Source organism: Sceloporus undulatus, chromosome 9 (assembly GCF_019175285.1).
Source record: "Sceloporus undulatus isolate JIND9_A2432 ecotype Alabama chromosome 9, SceUnd_v1.1, whole genome shotgun sequence".
Classification (NCBI taxonomy): domain Eukaryota; kingdom Metazoa; phylum Chordata; class Lepidosauria; order Squamata; family Phrynosomatidae; genus Sceloporus; species Sceloporus undulatus.
Genome location: NC_056530.1, coordinates 7,484,863 through 7,504,614, shown reverse-complemented (window position 1 = coordinate 7,504,614; position 19,752 = coordinate 7,484,863). Strand labels below are relative to the sequence as shown.

At 41.0% G+C, this 19,752-nt stretch overlaps 1 protein-coding gene across 2 annotated transcripts; it reads right to left on the bottom strand.

Annotated features, from left to right (window-relative positions):
• Nucleotides 1-2,954: 2,954 nt before the first annotated feature.
• ZCCHC17 (zinc finger CCHC-type containing 17) lies at nt 2,955-17,525 on the bottom strand. Of its 2 annotated transcripts, none has more exons than XM_042440930.1 (8): nt 16,679-17,520; nt 14,056-14,191; nt 13,486-13,543; nt 11,323-11,423; nt 8,942-9,033; nt 8,272-8,372; nt 6,210-6,343; nt 2,955-3,894 (listed from the first exon to the last, which is right to left on the bottom strand). In XM_042440930.1, the coding sequence occupies exons 2-8, from the start codon at nt 14,101-14,103 to the stop codon at nt 3,709-3,711; spliced, it is 720 nt and encodes a 239-aa protein (XP_042296864.1). In that variant the 5' UTR covers nt 14,104-14,191; nt 16,679-17,520; the 3' UTR covers nt 2,955-3,708. The 2 variants fall into 2 exon arrangements, with proteins under 2 accessions (XP_042296864.1, XP_042296866.1); XM_042440932.1 differs by having other exon boundaries at nt 3,701-3,892; nt 6,207-6,343; nt 16,679-17,525.
• Nucleotides 17,526-19,752: the final 2,227 nt, after the last annotated feature.

Here is a 19,752-nt window from a genome sequence, read left to right as displayed (position 1 = left end):
TTCATTATGCTATTGGCCATTGCAGGAGCAGACAACCTGTCCCTCCTTGTCCAGCTCACCACATCTCCATGGCCAGTTGGTGGAGGGAAAGGCAGATTATGTGGAAGTCCGCAAGAGTGATGGTTCCTCCTTTCAAATGCAACTCAGATGCAGCTGGAAGTAAGCTGGTAGAGTGGCATGTTCTGCCACTGTCCAACAGAATTATAGCCAATTTTAATACCTTGGCTACTTAGGAAAAGTCGAAAGCAGCGAGTCTCCTTCTTAGGTATTTAAACGGCCTAGATGGCCATCTGTCAGGACCAGCAGTGCTTTGTGTATAGCAAGAGGTTGGAGTGGATAGCCTTTAAGGTCTCTTCCAAGTCTATTCTATAATCCCTGGGGCAAGATCTGCACCCTCCTGGTCTGCATTATGGATGTAGAGAATTAGTTGGATCAATTGCCCAGTAATGTTTAGGGAGAGACATCAGTCAGATTGCAACTGTAAATAATCCCAACCTTGTTATTTTTATGTGCCTCCAAGTTAACTTCAACATATAGCAACCTGATAATAGGGTTTCCTTGGCAAGATTCGTTCAGAGGATGTTCACTGTTACTTTCGTGTATAAGTATGATTTGTCCAACATCACTGAGTGGGTTTCAACAGCTGTCCGTATCAAATTGAACATTTAGGAACATTGTGTTTACCTGATATGCAGCATGTAACTGCTACAGTACAAAAATATAAACTCATAGAAACTCCGGCATTTTATTGCTTCTATTATGCTAATTCTCTGTCCAATAAATATGTTCTTGCTGCCAAGAGATCTCTATCCCATGGGAATGCTGAAAAACAGATCTAACCAGTTATAATTAATTTGAGTGAACTTGAATTTCCTGCACAACTGAGAATGAGTTTGTATGTTACCTTGGCACCTGGGATACCTGTCCTTTCTGTTGCACTCACAGAAAAAAACCCATACTGCATCTTCTCCGTTCACTAAGATTGAATTTAGATTCAAACCATGTTCTCTGAGTCCCAGTCAGACCAAACCACCATACCATGCTGACTGAGAATTCTGGTTATTATGTGCTTTCAAGTCACCTCTGACTTATGACAGCCCTATCACAGAGTTGTCTTCTTGGCAAGGTTTACTCAGTAGGGTTTGCCACTGCCTTTCTCTAAGGCTAAGTGGGGCTTGCTCAAGATCACTCAGTAGGTTTCCAGAACTGAGTGGAGATTCAAACCTTTAACTCCTACAGTTGTAGTCCAGTGGTTCTCAAACAATGGGGCAGGACCCAGTGAGGCGCAAGAGTTGCTCGGGGGGGGGGGGCATGAGACTTGGAGGCCCTGATTCTTTCCTCCCCCTCCTCTTCCCAAACTTTTCCTGTTCTACAGTCTCCCATACAGTCTCTCACACACAGTTACACTCATCATCTCTTTTTTACTCACACACGTTTTTGTGTGACTGCATGTGAGATAATAAATTGAGTATGTGCGTGAGTGAAAGAAAGCATGACCGAGTGTGTAGATATCTGAGCACTGGCGTATGAAAGTGTGGCTAGACAGTATGTAAAATCTACATACATGTTAAGTTTTTAATTTATTTAAATAAAACTGCTATAATTTGATGATGTTATTTCCTTATAAAATGTGAATATACATAAATGTACAAACAAAAATACACATTAAACAAAAATTGTTTTTATTCATATATTACATCTCGGGGGGGGGGGAGTGCCACATCCGCATGTAGATCTAAAGGGGCTCACAAGGGTAAAAAGTTTGAGAACCACTGTTCTAATCCAACACTCAACACCATGCTAGCTATCTTCTCAATCATACTTAAGCAGAAAACGCCTGAATGATTTGCTTTATCAGAAACCTCATGCTGAGAGAACATAGAAGAACCTATCTTCAGATATTTCAGTCAGCACAGATATAGCATTTATTTCCACAGCAAATTCACTGAAAATAGCAGGAAGCTAAATACTACTTCAGTATTTTTCTACCATAAATTTTGAATTTATTACTGTATGCAGGGTATAAGTAATAAATAAAACAGTCATGTAGAGATTACAGTTTGAGAATGAGGGCAAAGTTGTAAACAGCTGTAATGTAAAGCAAAGATGGACAACTGCATGGGAGTCAAGGGCCAATTTTCTCTGTGTCTGGCACAACATTCTCCATTGGCAATTTCTTAGCCAAAATGGTGACTGGAAGTAATGCTGTGTCTTCCCATTGTCATCCTATTGGGATACAGCTAAATGTGGTATGGGGGAATTTGGCTGCAATATGACTGTAGACATCTCAGGGGTTGAAAAAGAAGCTGTTTTGGGGATGTTTCTCACAGGTTTTTGGAAGTGGGTTTTTGTTTTGTTTTTTTGCTGCAGGTATGCTTCTTTGGTGCAATTTTTGGGTACCAGCCACATAACACCTGTGCTAAAAGATCTTCATTGGCTGCCCATCCGCTTCCGAGCTCAATATAAGGCGTTGGTTATTACCTATAAAGCCCTAAATGGCTTGGGCCCAGGATACCTAAAGGACCGCCTCTCCCCGTACAATCCGCCTCGCACCCTCAGAACATCTGGGCAGCAATTACTGAAGGTGCCTGGGGCCAGGTTAGCCTCTACATCGAGAAGGGCCTTTTCCACAGCTGCCCCAGCCCTTTGGAACACGCTGCCCACGGAGCTCCGCTCATCTTCCACCCTGGCCCAATTTAGGAAGGACCTCAAAACCTTCCTATTCAAGCAGGCATTCCCCGATTAAATATCCTGTGGGCCTCCCTCCTCTTCCGTGGCCATGAGGTTGGGCTAAGGGGCTTTTATTGTTGTTTTTTAGATTATTGTTGTTGTTGTGTATATGTTTTTAACCTTTGTATTCTGCTTGCACTTGCTGCATCATTGTAAGCCGCCCTGATCGTTTGGAAGGGCGGGATACAAATAAAGATTTTATTATTATTTATTTATTTAAAATCATTCTTAAAAAACTGTGGATTGAGGAGCCACAACAGTGGGAGAACCAGGCTTGCATGCAGTTCCTGGACAGGCTGTTCCCATCCCTTAACTGAAGAATACTTGAAGCCGAGGCAGCAAGAGCAATACAGTCAAAAGGCTGGCCAGCAAATGGAACAAATCATGAGGAAGAAAAAGGGTTATTTCATAGTTAACTCTTGCCTCAATTTTCAGATTATAAAAGGAGAAGTGCTATTGGCTGATTATTTTTTCTCCTTCAGTATGAGAGATACGGCAATCTGTTCTTCACCAATCAACCTGTTAGCTCAGAAATGTGTGTCCATTCTTCCTTTTAGTGTGCAGAGAAAGACTTGCAGATGTTTAATCAACATCCAGATGTCAACTTGCCTACGGAAGCCGGGTTGCTGATGCCATGTACAATTCTAACCAATCACTCAAGGTTGTTCCAAAAGATGCTGCAATCCTGGCATCTTACCACAAAGAAACAACAGTGCAGAAAGGCATGAGTTTCACATGAAATGAGTGCCACATCTGGGCAAGAAACATCCAACTGTAGCTGGCACTGAATTTCCTTCTTTGTGGGGGGAAAATGTAGAAGTCTTTATTAAAATTCACTGGAAACAATGCCTCTTTTCAAAGAAGGAAAGACCTTTTGTCTTAACACAATTCTGTCTGTCTCGGCTGTTCTTTTTGTCAGCTGATTATGGGAGGCCAGAGAGAAGCCCTTGCTATGTTAACAGAACCATTAAGTGCTTCTCATTCCTTGTGCTTCTTTTTATGATGCTTCTTCTTTTTCTTCTGCGAAGTACTGGCTTTTTCAGTCCCTTTTCTTTTCTTTCTGGCTGGCTGGCTACTGGTGTCTAAATCACCACTGTCAGAAACATCCAGTTCAGAAGGGACTTTGTTCTTGTGTTTCTTTTTTTCCTTCTTTTCCTTTTTTCCCTATGAAGAAAGTATTAGGAAATTATTTCTAATTATAATACTCATTTATTGTACTGCATTTTGCAGCAGCAACACTTTTTTCCTTACACACTCAACAGCAAAAAGATGTAAAGTGCTTGCAACATAAACCAGGGCATGGTGAAATATAGTCCAGATGCTTCTATGTCAGCATCTACCCTTTAACCTACACAGTAGACTTTCTTTTCACTACACATTGCCCTCTGGACAGGATTTTTGGATTGAATGGCTACTCTGTTTTTTCTGGTTCTAAAGACGGTAAACTAAGGCTCTGCTACATAAGTGGTTTATTAGGCTAACTTAAACAGAAATGAATTACATGCCCTTGTTCTGTCTCTTAACATTCCAAAACAGTATCAATTTGCATGTATAACATATATCCCAAAGACCAAAAGTGCAGGGCATTTTATATGCCAAGAATAAATCTTATCTGGCACTCAATTAAGACTTAACTCGTTTCTTCATTAAGAAGAATTTTGAAAGTCGTACTCATTTTAAAGATATGCAAAACTCGAAGAAATATCTTGGAGCAATTCCAGGTTCCTGAATGTAGTTTACTACACACAGATGAAAACAGACATTTGTTGCATGTGTTCATTATAAGTTTTAGAGCAGAACAATAATATTTTACAACACTTTTGTAAACATATAAGCTATAGGAAATATATGAACTATTCCTCAGATATTATAAATATTGATTTCATGTTGTCTGTATTTGCTGAAAGATTACGTGGATTCTCTGTCTTGGAAATTTCCACAAAAAGTTGGAAGAGAAGTACCATTTGAGAATGATTTAAATGAAGAATGCTTTACTGTATTTAGACCTAACAAGTGTTAAAGCTTACATTGGCCTGTTACAGACAGCCAAAATAAAGCTGCTTCGAGTCACAGTGGAGGTATGGTGTTTCAATGATGCATGCGTCCTTAGGGCTGGAAAGTGGCTTTGGTGCGACTTCTGGACTCTTAGGACGCATGCATCATTGAAACACCATACCTCCACTGTGACTTGAAGCAGCTTTATTTTGGCTGTCTGTAACAGGCCATAGTCATTAAAAGAATGAGTGTAGTCCTCCCCAAACTCACACACAATTCTCTTCCTCAGAATAGAGGAAGCTTCCATTCTAGACTTAAAGCTTTGCATGGTACCCACATACTACACCATGGTTAACCTTAACTAGTTGAAGAAAACAAGGCAGCTTCAGAAAATATGGTTAAAATGTGGCCTATTTCTACTACAACTATAGTCATGCTTAACCACATTTTGTTGAGGTTCAGATAACAGTGTAAACTGCAATTACTCAAGAACAGAAATGTAAGGTTCTCCTCCCATCCTTGTACATGTTGTAAAGTTGAAGAGACACATGTGCAAGCCCAGGGATGAGGGGAAGGTAGATTTGTCTTTGTCCTGTTAAACTATGGTTGAATATTCTGTTCCAATACAGCCACTATTTCAGAGCATAAGAGTATAATTCTTCAAAGCCTATGAACCCATAGTTCTATGCATACTACAAAAGAATATAGGGACAGAAGTAACATTTTTTTCCCAGTACTATCCCATGTAGTTATGAAACAGTTAAACAAAGTTCACTGAATTGTTAAGCCAAAGGATAGTTTTGCTAAAACCGCATTCCAACAGAATACTGTATATAATTTCTTGGTACTATGTATAGTGAATGTGTGTGTATGTACACTGTATATATTGTACACACTATACACACACCCACAGCAGTTTCTAATGTTTTTCTTTGTTAATTTTTTTTGTATATTGGAGCAGATGTTTATGACAAGGCAACCCTTCAAAATACAATATGGGTCCCACACTGGAAGAAAGGCAGGAAATAAAACAAGCAAGCAAAGAAATACAATTTTTTACAGATTAAACCAATGTAAGTTTCTAACAGTAATGACTGCTGAGGCCACTGGCTTAAAATGAAGGCTGAGTTCTGCTTGGAAATGAAACTGGAAAGATAATGTCTGGTTCCACCAAGAGACCCAAGCAAATATATACAAAAATGGTAAATAATCTCTTCAGCTTTGTCCTAGAGAATTCTTATATAGCAATGAAGAAACTTACTCTGGAGGTCTGGAAAGCTATACAAACCTGCAACTTTCTTATAGCACTGATAAATTGTAAAAATGTGCTCAGTCTGACATTAGACTAACAAGCAGCCATACCATTCATATTATTAAGCTTATTTTCCATGTATGAGGCAACAAAACTGTTCACTGTCCCGATGTCCAGTGCTGTCAACTCACAGTTCTCATCTATCTTTTTAATAAGCTTATGTTAGTTTTACCCTTTTCTTCTTCTTTACAGAATCCTCAGATATATGAGCCTTTCTTTTGTTTTCTGGAAGGATTTCTTCTTCCTCTGGTATAAGGGTGTACTTGGTCCCTCCTGGCTGCATGAAGCAATCTTTTGCAAAATGACCTTCAATGTGAAATACATATTTTAAAGTAAGACAATCTTAATGATGTGTTGGGTTTATAGTTTCATTTATTTGGGGGGGGGGCATCACAAGGAGTCCCAGGTCATAAGAGACAACTGCCCAATGAGGTGGCCAGCCTGGAAAAGTTTCCAGAACTTCCAAGGAAGGTTATAAATACCTCAGGGGAATATGAAGTGGGAGAGAGAACAAAGAGAGATTCAGAGCGAAGTGCCTGCTGGACCCATGGGAGCTGCCAAAACTTTGCGCACAGTAACCAGCTGGCCAGTGGCATCTACCTCAGCCATGCCCAGCTTGCCATCACCTCCATCTCTTCCGTCTCCACCTCTCATGTGTAACTACAGCAGCAGCAACCCAGACCTATTCCCCTCTCTCTCACACACACACCCCTGCACTGGTTTACAGCAAAAGGAAGACCAGTTGGCTGATTGCTTAAGTGCTATTCCCAGGGTGACCAGGTACAAAGAGAACAGTGAATGAGCAGCTGTTTGAGCAGTGACCTGGAAGCTGGCACGGGTAAGAGGCTTTTCAATCACTGCTCAGCCAGCTGCTTGGTTGCTGCTCCCAAGGTGACTGGGTGTAAAGGGAAACGTTTCTCCCTAGTGAGGAAAGACTCTTAATCCTTTGTTGTCAAGGCTGTGAGGGGTGCAGCCACTTTTCTGCTTGGTGAGGAAGGATTTTCAGTCTTTCATCAAGGCAGAGAGAAGTGTAGCTGGTGTATGAGTACAGGATTTACAGAGGCTATATGCTTTGGACTGGAGACTAGTGTGGACAGTGAAGGGAAAGATTTTAACTACAGGAGCCACTCTGAGGCGGACTCTTTCCAAGAATCAACTCCGGACTCTCTTTCCCCCTCCTTCCCCAGACAGCCTGAAGTTGTTCCCCCAATACTCCAAGTTTGTTTTTCCTTCTTCCTTCGCCCTGTTCAACAAAAGAAAGCAGGAGCAGCCGTACAGCTTGAACCTGCCAGCCAAGTCCTGGCAAAGGTCACAAAGGTTAGGCAGGGCCCCGTTTGAAAATGTTTTGCCACAGCTACTTCACTGCCACCACGTGCTCAAGTTCCTCTCCCTAGTCATTCTGCCTGTTCCAAAACAGTGTTCCTCTGAGCCACTGAAGTGATGCCCTGTACACAAGACTTGTAAGTGTTTCCCAATTGCTGCCACCACTACTAGTGGAAACACAGCTAAGGAAGGGAGCCCATGGAGGCATGCATGGCAGGGGAGGCACCACCACACAAAGTGATCAGCAAGGTTACATGATGGTTTTAAGAGACCCTGAAAAGAGTGGTTTCATACAACCCTCAGCCTCACCATAGTCCTAAAGGCTGCTGGTTCCCCTTAGCATTAGGAATGCCTAACATTAGGAAAATCTAAACATTAGGAAAAACTTCCTGACAGTAAGAGCTGTTCAACAGTAGAACACACAGAGTGTGATGGAGTCTCCTTCTTTGAAGGTTTTTAACTAGGCTGGATGGCCATCTGTTGGGAGTGCTTTGGTTGTGTGTTCTTACACGACACGGAGGTGGACTGGACAGCCCTTATGGTTTCTTCCAGCTCTATGATAAATAATTTCCGATTTATGGCTATCTCATGGCAAACCTATCATGGGGTTTTCAGGGACTAAGAGTATGTAATTCACCCAAAGTCACCCAGTGAGTTTCTATAGCTAAGTGGGGAATCAAACCCTGATATCCAGTTACAGTCCAACGTTCAAACCACTATACAATGGCTCTAACGTGCCTGTTACTTTCCAACTTTATAGTTCTAAACTAATAACAATCGACAAATATACAATAAAAAGTCAAGCTGAAATGTTAGTATTTCAAATCTGATTTTATATATTTTGTTATGCCACCTGTCCTATGCTCTGATGGTAATATATATTTTTAGAAAGTAATTTGATCTGAACATACCTGGGCAACCACACTTCTTACAAACTGTGTTCAGGACAGCTTCTAGAGTGATCTTCTGGCTGGTATAATCTTTGAATGAACGTTTCTTTCGTGCATCTTGACTATGTGGAGATAGCAAAAGTTTTCAATCAGAAGCAACACCCGCTATATTGTAATGGAGGGGGGAACTCCAGTTCCACTGGAGCCAATGCCAAATTCAAAGAACCTTTAATTCAGGTACGAAAAGTGGCCTCCTAAGGGCTCCTACAGCCATAATTTCTATTTATTAATGTTGCATTTTATCCTGCAATGCTCTCTGGAATTCCATCTGTTTTCGTCTTGATTTGGAGGAAAGATGAATATTAACACTTAGCTATTATCTGAAAAGACTTGGAAACATTTTTAAAACACTACCAAGTCTCATCATTCATTAGTACATTCTTTACCAGGACAGAAAACAAGAGCATCATACAAATATTAATCTCAAACTGTATATCATCAAAGTCTTCAACCTAAACTTGAAGGACTAAAGGCTTAGGATCCCTACACCCCACAATGAGAACAGCATTATGAACATCCACATGCATCTTACTGCTATTCAGGGAAATATTTAGAGTGGGGGGGAGAACAAATGGCATTCAGAAGCTCATTCTTCCTTACTATTTTCATGAGTTAAACTTATTTCACTTACTCAAGAGCAACATTGTTGGGGTCAAGGTCCTTTCCAGTTCCTTGATTAACAGCCTTCATGGAAAGAGACAGTTTTAGTTTGTTGTCTTTCTCCTGAAAAACAAGGAAAGATGCTTTTAGATTTGTGCCGTTCTCAGGACCCAGGGTACAACCCAACAGTATAATTCTGATGTCCAAGTCAAGATACTGAAGGGCAGAATGGAAATGACTTCCTAGCTAGCAGTGACTCTTCCATTTCTTTTTTCACTTTTAATACTTGATCTGTGAAAATACTGAATTCAATTTCCTCAAAACTGCCGATATATAAGATCTAAGCATGGACATCTTGCATGAGATTTACAAATGGAAGACTCTCTGCCAGTATTTGCCCGGATATCTCAGGTGGATTAATCTGTATTATGTCTAAGATTCTATAGTAAAGAACCTTGAGTACAATGACACAGTACTATCCTAATGGTTTACTATACATGATCAGAGCTGAAGGGCAACTTTAAGAGATTTTCATTCAGAGGGAATACATGTGTTGGTAGAAAAAGGCCAAAACAGAATTGTGAATGTATGAGGTACCTGGACAATGGATGATGCAACAGAGAGCATGCTTATCAAATTTGTTGTTGTTGCTGCTGCTGTGTGCCTTCAGTTCCTTTACAACTTATGGAGACCCTACCATGGGGTTTTCTTAGCAAGTTTCTTCAGAGGGGCTTGCCATTGCCTATATCTGAGGCTGAGTGTGTGTAACTGGCCCAAGGTAACCCAGTGGGTTTCTATGGCTGGGTAGATGATATCAAATTAGGAGATGGAGCCCAGAGGACAAGATCAGAATTCAAAATTACCATAAGACATTAGAAAGCTGGGCCAATACTTACAAAATGAATTTAAATAGGGAAAAATATAAGGTACTACAGTGTGTCCTTGCCTGCACAGAGGATCCGTTCCAGACACACACACCCTGCGTAAGGCAAATAGCACCTATGCTCAAGCCTCATTGAAAATAATGGGGCTTGTGCACGTTGTGTGGCACGCACATGTGTGCCATTGTTATCTCCATTGTGTGGCTTAAGGAGCATCCACATATGATGCAGGCCAGGCACACTGTACACTTAGGCAGAAAAACCAACGAAGAAAATCCAGCAAATGCTTCGCTCAGCCAAGGACCAGAGAGGCCCTCTCACAGCCACAGGAGTTTAGGCAAAGCAGTGGAGGACAGGGAGTCCTGGAGATGTCTCATTGACAAGTTTACCATGAGTCAGGGCAGGGTTGAAGGCAGTTAACAACAACAACAATTAAGGCTTCAAATTCAAGTTATTTCACATGTTACTAGGCACATGTATGGCTAGAGGTCTCTCTCTCTCCAACTGATTCCTTGTTTTTTCTGCATTTTGTTGGCCCAGTTACCCCCTGTATCATTGAAGCTATTGCACCCAGTACTTGGTGTCCTCCTGTCCTCTGGAATACTTCCACAAGTAATTCAATTTAAAGCCCCTTGATCAGATTTGAATGTGTGCCTCTAAATTTATTATAAAAATCTTCTTTTTTACAATTACAGATTCCTTTCTAAACACTTTTTGTACTTCCACAAACCCCGAGTTTTCCCCACGCCTGCTGATACCATTTTCCCATAGCAGTAACAACAAACTTGACTGCTGACTTCACTTCTGCAAAGAGTTGAGAAAAAAATCCAGAAGGCAAATCTTATAATTAGGATACACTTGCTGCCTATACTATATATATATATATATATATATATATATATATATATGTATGTGTGTGTGTGTGTGTGTGTGTATTCCAAATGAAGGGATTTCCACTTAGGCAATCTAACTATACATTAGTCCCATTACAAACATGCAGTCCAATTACTGGAGACCTGTTACGTTTCTCTACATTCAGACTGCTTTTAGTCTGTCTCACATCCTGATGTGGGGAGAATGTACTAGCTGAACACAAGTTATTCCCACTATGTGCAGTCCACAAAGGAAGTTACTACATCATGAATATAAATTTATTTTATTGGCTGTTTGCCCTTCATATGGGCATTGGGTATGAACTGTGACTAGCCCCACACCACAGAAGGAGGAAATTAATTTATGATAGCCAATTTAAAATGTCATTGTGAACTACTCATTTTAGAAGTCCTATGACTATTTTGACACGAAGAAGTGCTGTTCAGAGACCTGTGTCTTATACAGATTTACAATCCAATAAAATCAGTAGAGCTGAAGGAGACTATAAGGATTCAACCTGACTGCTTTTCACTCCATGAAATCCATGGATTCATGTCCAAGGTGATACAACTTCAGCTTAATAAAAATATTCTTGTACTTTGTTTTGTGAAATCCTTTCTATCTAACAGACCTCTCACTAAAAGGAGCAGCAACTCACCTCCTTTCCTATCAATTTCACCCACACTTTTTCACCAACATCTACCAGCTCTGAGGGCATGTCCACTCGGCAATTTGACATTTGACTTTTGTGTACAAGGCCTAAGAAGAAATATGACAGAAAATATTGTTTTTCTAGATAAGATTCAAGGCACACAAGCACACACACACACACACAAATGAATACTGTTGCTGTTATTATTTTTAATATTATTATTAATATTAATATTACGCTTTCCTCCCCAAATTTGGGAAACAAAGCAACTTAAAATTTTTTTAAAAATCATTTAAAAACATAAAAATGGATATTAAAATAGAATTAAACTAGTAGAGTATTAAAACACATAACTCGAGTAAAATGCAATTTAAAAGATAACAAGTGTTTAAAAACAGTACATATTAAAACAGTTAAAAATCCTAAACCATCAAACAATAAAAATAAAACTATATACAGACCTCTAGTGTAATAAATTACACTAAAATAAAATAACACTAAGGGTTCAGGCTCTAAAAAGAAACATCAATTCTGATTTCTTCTAATTTTCCTAGTTATTTACCATGCTGGCAAAAATGCACATTGAACCGCTGTGAACCACAATATATAATTAATCCAAGGATAGCAAGTGTGGTGTAGTGGGTTGAGCATTGGACTAAGACTCAATTCAAATCCCCATTTGGCCATGAAAACGCACCAGGTGACCTCAGGAAGTCTCAGCCTCAGAGGATGGCAATTGCAAGCCCCTTCTGAAGAAACTTGCCAAGAAACTCCTGAGATATGTTCCACTTTATGATCACCATAAGTCAAAAATGACCTACATTTTGCCAAGATCCTGTTTTTGTTGTTGTCAGTTAAGATTATCTATAGGGGTATCAATGCAGGTAAAGGCCATTCCCTTTTGGCTGGGTGAGCACTGGGAGGCCAAGAATTGTAAAATCTGTGCATTAAAAGTGCCACATGGCCAAAGAGTGAGTGAACTATGTCTCCATTGAGATCACTCTGGACCATCTTAACTGCTAACATCAAAAACAACATAGTTACAAAATGTAGGCCTCGTAACTCTAAGGTCAACATTTTTTTCTTTTCCTCCTATATGCTTTTGAACACCTCTGCCTGATGAAGACACCTGCAGAACTATGGCCCTCTCCAGATGGGCCTTTGCGGCACCCCGTCACGTGCTAAGGGTTGGCCGAGGGCACACCGCCCATATTGGCCTCACCTCTAGCACGTGACGGGGCATCAAAATGACGGCGCCCTGTACACACAGGCACCGCCATTTTGATGTGACGGATGCTTAGCGTCCGCACATTCCAGCATCATAAGGACGTCATGAGTGCGCCATTGGCACACTGCAACATCCTTATGGCACCGGGTTCTTTTCGCTGCTTGAGGGAGCCATGCAGTTTGTCTGCTGTGGCTCCCTCGCGCAGCAAAACAAGGCGCGGGCAGATTGCCCTTTTTGGGAGATCTGTATCCTTTGAAAGCTAGCATGATGTATTTTGTGCATCTTGGATTTTAAATGTTGTATTTTGCAGTATGGTCAATACAGCTCACCTGAATATGTTTTCTGGATGTGAGGATACTGCATTTTAGCTGCAGCAAGGTAATCCAAAAGAAGAGAGAGCCAAGGAACGGGGACTTCCAACAAGGGTAAAACTTTTTTTTATTGAATTTATTGCATTTGTTGAAATTTACCTAGACAGCACCTAAACATGTTTCCAGATGCAACAGTCCAGACAGAGCCTTCATGAGCAATTTAATGTTCTCTGCCTAAGAAAGGCCATTAGTGTCACACAGGACAGAAACAGCCATCTCAAGTGAAGTTACTTTTTCTGTTGCTAACAGAGTTTAAATTTACGTCTCCCTGTGCCCATATTGCCAAAGAGGAAAGTGGCCTCTGCCTGCATTGATATACCTCAAGACAATCTTAACTGACAACAACAAAAACAACATCTTTCCAAAATGTAGGCAGGTGACATTAACATTGTCATTTTCTTCTCCCGTTATGACTTTTAACAGCTTTGCTGATAAAGCAACCAGTGGCGTTTTGAAAGCTTGCATGATGCATTTTGTGCATTTTTGGATGGCCCAATACAGATGTCGCTGTTGTGTGGATTTTGAATGTTGCTGTATTTGTCATATAACTAATACCACAGAGACACAAACCTTGCTTCCTTGTTCCTGGAATTTTTATGAATGCTCCATAATCTGTAACAGAAGCAACCTGCAAAAAAATAATATAATTAGTGGCAAAGTAAATGAGATTTACAGTATTATTTCCTTATAATAATAAAGAAAGCTCATATACCACTCCAGTGTTATCAGCTTAGACTGGCCATATCCCAGGGTCTCAAGTGGAAGTCTTTCCCATCATCTGTTACTTGATCTTTTTATTTGGAGATACCAGGGACTGATATATAACTGTCTACATATAACTGCATTCCTTCACCATCTCCAAAATGATTTACTATTTTGCTATTCCTCAGCCTACAATTCTATACATGCTTACCTGAGTTTACACCCAAACCAATGTGGCAGATCTTACTTCTGAATAGGCAAGCATATGATTGAACTTCATATGGAAACTTGACTCAATGGCATTTACCTCTGAACATATATTAAAGAACTGCACTGTTAGATTACTAGAAATTACAGTGTTAAGACTACGCCTTTTAAAGCTGTTTTGCAAAATGTTTCCCCCTCCTTCACTCTAAAAAACAAAGTTTTAGTACATACCTCTCCCTGGAATACATCATATAGTTCTGGAAGTACTTCCATTGCCATTGTAGCTTACAGAGATTTCCCATAAATCTTCTGGTCACTTTTTCTTCTGTGCATTTGATGTTATTCCTTATCAGTAAACAATTTTTCACTGAGACAAAAACAGACAGTATTCATCACTGAAACATACTATGACTAGTACCCAAACAATTTAGGCAGCATCCTAAAGAATGTTTTAGCAGCATCTTTCTAATCACTAAGAATACACTAGGGATGAGCAAATGCCAAGATTGGGGAACTTTGAGGGTTTAACCCTCTCTCAGCATGTGTCCCAAATGTTCTTTTAAAAAATCAAATAGGCCTAGCTAGGTTCTCTAGAGGTCATGGGGGGGGGGTCCGCCTGCCCCCCAAGTGGGTTGTCTTGATTTAACTAAGGCCACCTTGAGGCCACATCTGCTATAAAATGTTCCAATCCGCAGTCTTTTAAAAAATTAATTAATTTTTCAAACAGATCATATAGCACATAACGAACAATACACATTTCACATACAAATAACAGAACAAGAAAATGACTAAATGGTTACCAAATGCCAAAAGTTGAGTTTAAATCATAATTTTGTATACCTTTCTTAACAAACATAAAAAAGAACTGAGTTATAATTAACTTTAACTACTTTTCGCCTTCCTTCGATCTTTTAGTTGATTGGATGCCATACACACTTACCACCCATTAATAAAAAAACAAATTTGTTTAATCTACAAATCCAGAAGTGGTTAAATCACCAAATCTCTGTTTTAAATACTCCTGAAACCTTCTCCAATCTTTTACAAATTGGGGTTCCCCTCAGGTATACAAGTCTATTTATCTAATTCTACAATATCAACTATCTTCCCTCTCCATTCATCTTCTGCTGGTATGTTAACTGTTTTCCAACAGTTATGGCTTCAGTTATCATACACCAACAAAGCCTACCAACTTCTTCCGCTGCATTTGCTTCAACATTAAATAAATCTAGTAAGAAGAATTCTGGACACATTAATTTTCTTCTTTATAATAATAATAATAATAATAATAATAATAATAATAATAATAATATTTATTTGTATACCGCCCTCTGGCAAACCAATCCGGGCGGTTAACAACAGTAAAATATAAAATATGACAATTAAAAACACTTTATCCCTCCCCCCCTTAAGACAGTATTAAATAGTATAACATATTAAAAATACAATATCAAGGATAAAAACAGCAATTAAAACTAAAAACCCTGATATCCCTCTGTTGATCCTCAACCATCTCTAAGATGGGGCCACGGGAGGAATGAGGGAATCAGGGAACCTGGGAACCTGGGCCGGGATGGTTAATCTGGAAAGGCCTGCCGGAAGAGATCCGTCTTGACCGCTTTTTTAAAGCTGTCTAATGATGTTATCTGACGGATCTCATCCGGCAGGTCGTTCCAGAGTTTGGGGGCGACAGCAGAGAATGCCCTCTGGGAGGTTGCCGCAAGCCTAGATTTTAGAGGCTGCAGCAAGTTCCTCCCAGAGGACCGGAGAGCGCGGGGAGGATTGTATGGGAGGAGGCGGTCTCTAAGATAGTTTGGACCCAAGCCATTTAGGGCTTTAAAGGTGATAACCAACACCTTGTACTGGGCCCGGAAGCTGATAGGCAGCCAGTGGAGGGACCTCAAAACCGGAGTAATGTGGTCCCTCCTAGATGTACCTGACACAAGCCTGGCTGCCATGTTTTGAACCAGCTGTAATTTCCGAGTCAAGCACAGGGGTAGCCCCATGTAGAGTGCATTACAGAAATCAAGGCGTGAGGTTACCAGTGCGTGCACAACCGTCTCGAGATCCCTTACTTCCAGAAAAGGGCGCAGCTGGCGTATCAGCCGAAGCTGATAACAGGCACTCCTGACCGTCGCATTTACCTGATTTGTCATCAGGAGCGACGAGTCAAGGAGCACCCCCAGACTGCGAACACAGTCGCTGGAGGAGAGTGTGACCCCATCCAGGACTGGAGGTTGCAACCCAATTCTTGGTTTCGGGGCCGCTACCATGAGCACCTCCGTCTTGTCTGGATTCAGTTTCAATCTGTTTTTCCTCATCCAGCCCATTACCGCCTGAAGACATTCATTGAGAGAAGAGATGCCATCGGAATTAGAGGCCGACGAACGAGATACGGAGAAATAGATTTGGGTGTCATCAGCGTACTGATAACACCCAGCACCATAACTCCGTATTATCTCACCCAGCGGCTTCATATAGCACTGTATATTATAGCACATTATAAAGCACTGTAAGTTTACACAGCGCTGTACATCAATTTTTTTTTAGTCAGACGGTTCCCTGCCCTCAGGCTTACAATCTAAAAGACACGACACAAAAGGAGAAGGGAGTGGTGGTGGGGAATAGGATCAGGTCCAGCAGATCTTTTCCACCTCCGAGGCCTGGACCAAGGCAGATGGACTGGAGGAAGGGCTTGGCTTCTTAATGGATGGTTAGAAGGAGGCTTCCTGGGTCAGAGAGGGTCTCACCTCTGGGAATGCTTCTCTAAACAATATAGTCTTTAATTCAGTTTTGAAACTGGGCAGAGAAGTGATTCTGTAATATTATTTGCAATTAAGCCCTTGTCACCAACCTGAATTTCTTCACTTTCTTCTTTCTCAACTACAAATGGTAGAAGGTTCCAATCTCCTCACTAGATTTCCAACATATATTATTTGTATCCTTAGAGATCTTTGCAAGTTCACCTGGGGAAAAATGCCATCTGTGTATCATTTCCAAAAAATGTCCTTTTAGGTCACAACAATGTTGCTATTTTTTCATCATTTCTGCCAATTCTACAAATCTGTATTATAGCCTATACCTTTCGGCCATTTCTCCATATAATCTTTGATTATGTCATCCTCTAAATTAAATTACAACATTATTTGTATAGGTTACCAATCAGATTATTTCCCCTCTTAAACAGATGTTTTTCAAATTTACCTTTTTCCAAATCAAATCCTCTATCTTTTTCTGTCTTACATCTTTCTTAAGTTTGTAGATATGGGCACCATTGGATATTAAACACTTCCTTCAATAACTCTTGCCTACTATTCAGTTGGTATAACTCTCCTGTTAGGTTAAGCAGATCTCTAGAAGTTACCCACTCTCCCTGCCTTTGTAGTGCTTTAAGTAAAAGCGCTTCCGATAACGATAGTGAATGGAGTATATAAACATTGTTTATATTTACTCCAAACTTTATATAGCACTTTCCTAATCAGATATTTATTGAATGCTTTCTGAACTGATGCATTATTATACCATAGGAAGCCATGCCAACCAAAGTGCAGATCCTGACCTTCCAGCATCAATAATTTAGGGTTATCCAATAATATCCACAGCTTGTCTTGCACTAGTTTCAAGTCAGGTTGAGCAAATCCTCCTCTATTTACACATATATATTAGCCCTCCCTCCAGTACATCTGCCTTGGTCCAGGCCTCAGAGGGAGAGAAGAATGCTGGACTTCATCCCCTTTCCCTCCACCATTCCCTTCTTTTGTGTCGTGTCTTTTAGATTGTAAGCCTGAGGGCAGGGAACTGTCTGATTAAAAATAATAATTGTAAGCCACTCTGAGAGCCATTAGGGCTGAAGGGCGGGGTATAAATACCTAAATAAATAAATATTTACAATGAGGTTATACTTCATCCTGCCCCCCCCCCCCCCATATAAACGTCAACACATCTTTCCTGCACTGGTCAAACCATGAGTTAGTCATAATTCCTGGGAACATCTAGTAAAGGTACATTATTTTTGGTCGACCATCCATGAGTGTCCAATCAGCAGTCTCAGCTGCCATGTGCTACACTAGCTGTGGCTTCCGTATCATCTTCAAGGGTAGCCTCACTCAAGGCACACTACTGTAGCTTAAGCATTTCCAAATCACACACCTTCCCTTCCAGAGGAATGCAAGCCCAATCATGTCAGGTGGCTTCTCCAATGCCCATATCCAGAAACTAGTCCTCCACAGAGCCTTCATCAAAATAGATACAGGCAGTGCTCTCAGAGTGCCTACTGAATTTGAAAGGCCCTCTCTCCATCCAACTGCCACAGCCCTGGCCTCAGAGGGAGAGAAAAACTGGCAGTATCTGCTGGACGTGATCCTCTTACCCACTGCCATTCCTTTCTCCTTTTGTGGCATGTCTTTTTAGATTGTAAATCTGAGGGCAGGGAACTGTCAAAATAACAATCTATGGCCTGTTACAGACTGCCAAAATAAAGCTGCTTCGGGTCTCTTTGGAGGTATGCTGTTTAAATGATGCATGCATCCTATGAATCCGGAAGCTGCACCAAAGCTGCACTCCAGTGCTTAGGAATGGAGTGTGGCTTTGGTGCGACCTCCGGACTCTTTGGACCCATGCACCATTTAAATAGCATACCTCCAAAGAGACCCAAAGCAGCTTTATTTTGGTAGTCTGTAACAGGCCTATAACTGTTCTGTCAATCTAGTAAACTACTATCATAAGACATCATAGACCTGGAACAACTACTAAGGAAAATCAAGAAAGGGGTCAAGCAGACCGGAAGCCTGAACTGACTAAAGGCCGCTCCAGCCCAGGTTGCCCCTAGTTGGCATGGGACCATGGTGACTGTATGGTCCAGTCCCAAATGGGACGCCGGAAAAGAGTGGATTTCCCCCCCCCCTTTTTTTCTGGCTGTTTTTTCCTCCAGACCCAGCTGCCAGAGCAATCGGAAGCAGCTCTTTCTTGCCCATCTGTTTTGGGATATGTAAAGGCAGGCTTACTGAACAGAAAACATAAATAATGACCATGGAGGATCTACAAACATTCAATCAGGGACGTAGCCAAGGGGGGGGGGGTTCTTGGGGTCCAGACCCCCCCTTCCGTTAGATAAAATGAATGGTGTGTGCCGCTGCGCCACCGCACCCAAGCCCCATTATAATGGTGGCATTTAGTCTTCCCAAAATCCTGGCTACGTCCCTGATTCAATCTGGACAATGAGAAAATCAAAGCAGTAAAAGAGTTCTCATACCTTGGGTCAAACACATATCAGAACAGGGACTCTAGTCAAGAAATCAGGAAAAGACTATGAATGGGAAGGGCAGCTATGAAAGAACTAGAAAAGATCCTAAAGAGTAAAGATATACAACTGAGCACTAAGAACAGAATCATCCAAGCCATAGTATTCCCAATCACTATGTATGGATGTGAGAGCTGGACAACAGCGAATGCTAACAGCAAGAAAATGAATGCATTTGAGATGTGGTGCTGAAGAAGAGTGCTGAGGAGGATACCATGGATAGCCAAAAAGACAAGAAATGGGTCCTTGAACAGATTAAGCCTGAACTCTCCCTGGAATCAAGGTGACCAAACTGAGGCTGTTGTCCTTTGGCCACATCATGAGAAATGAGAGTAACGCTAGGAAAGGAGGGAAGCAGAAAGAGAGGTAGACCACATGCTAGATGGATAAACTGTATTACGGAGGCTCTCTATCTTCCACTACTCTTCTTAGTTCTTAAAGATTCATAAGTGTGACCTCCTTAATAGTCTGTCTGTCAATCGCATGGCCTTTCTCTCCTGAGAGGACGCCTCTCTAGGAAGCTCTAGGTCCTCCAGGGCAACTCTATGGTCAATGTTTGCTAGACACTGACCATAGAGTTGCGCTGGAGGAGCGTCAAAGGCCTAGCAGAGTGTCCTCTCTAGGAATAC

Bases quoted from the DNA above. Each gene is read 5' to 3' on its own strand.
- ZCCHC17 (XM_042440930.1), bottom strand. From the start codon at position 14,103: ATGGCAATGGAAGTACTTCCAGAACTATATGATGTATTCCAGGGAGAG. The intron at 11,424-13,485 runs GTTTGTGTCTCT...ATTTCTTCTTAG, and splicing joins TCCAGGAACAAGGAAGCAAG to GCCTTGTACACAAAAGTCAA. The intron at 6,344-8,271 runs GTATGTTCAGAT...TTCACATTGAAG, and splicing joins TAAGAAGTGTGGTTGCCCAG to GTCATTTTGCAAAAGATTGC.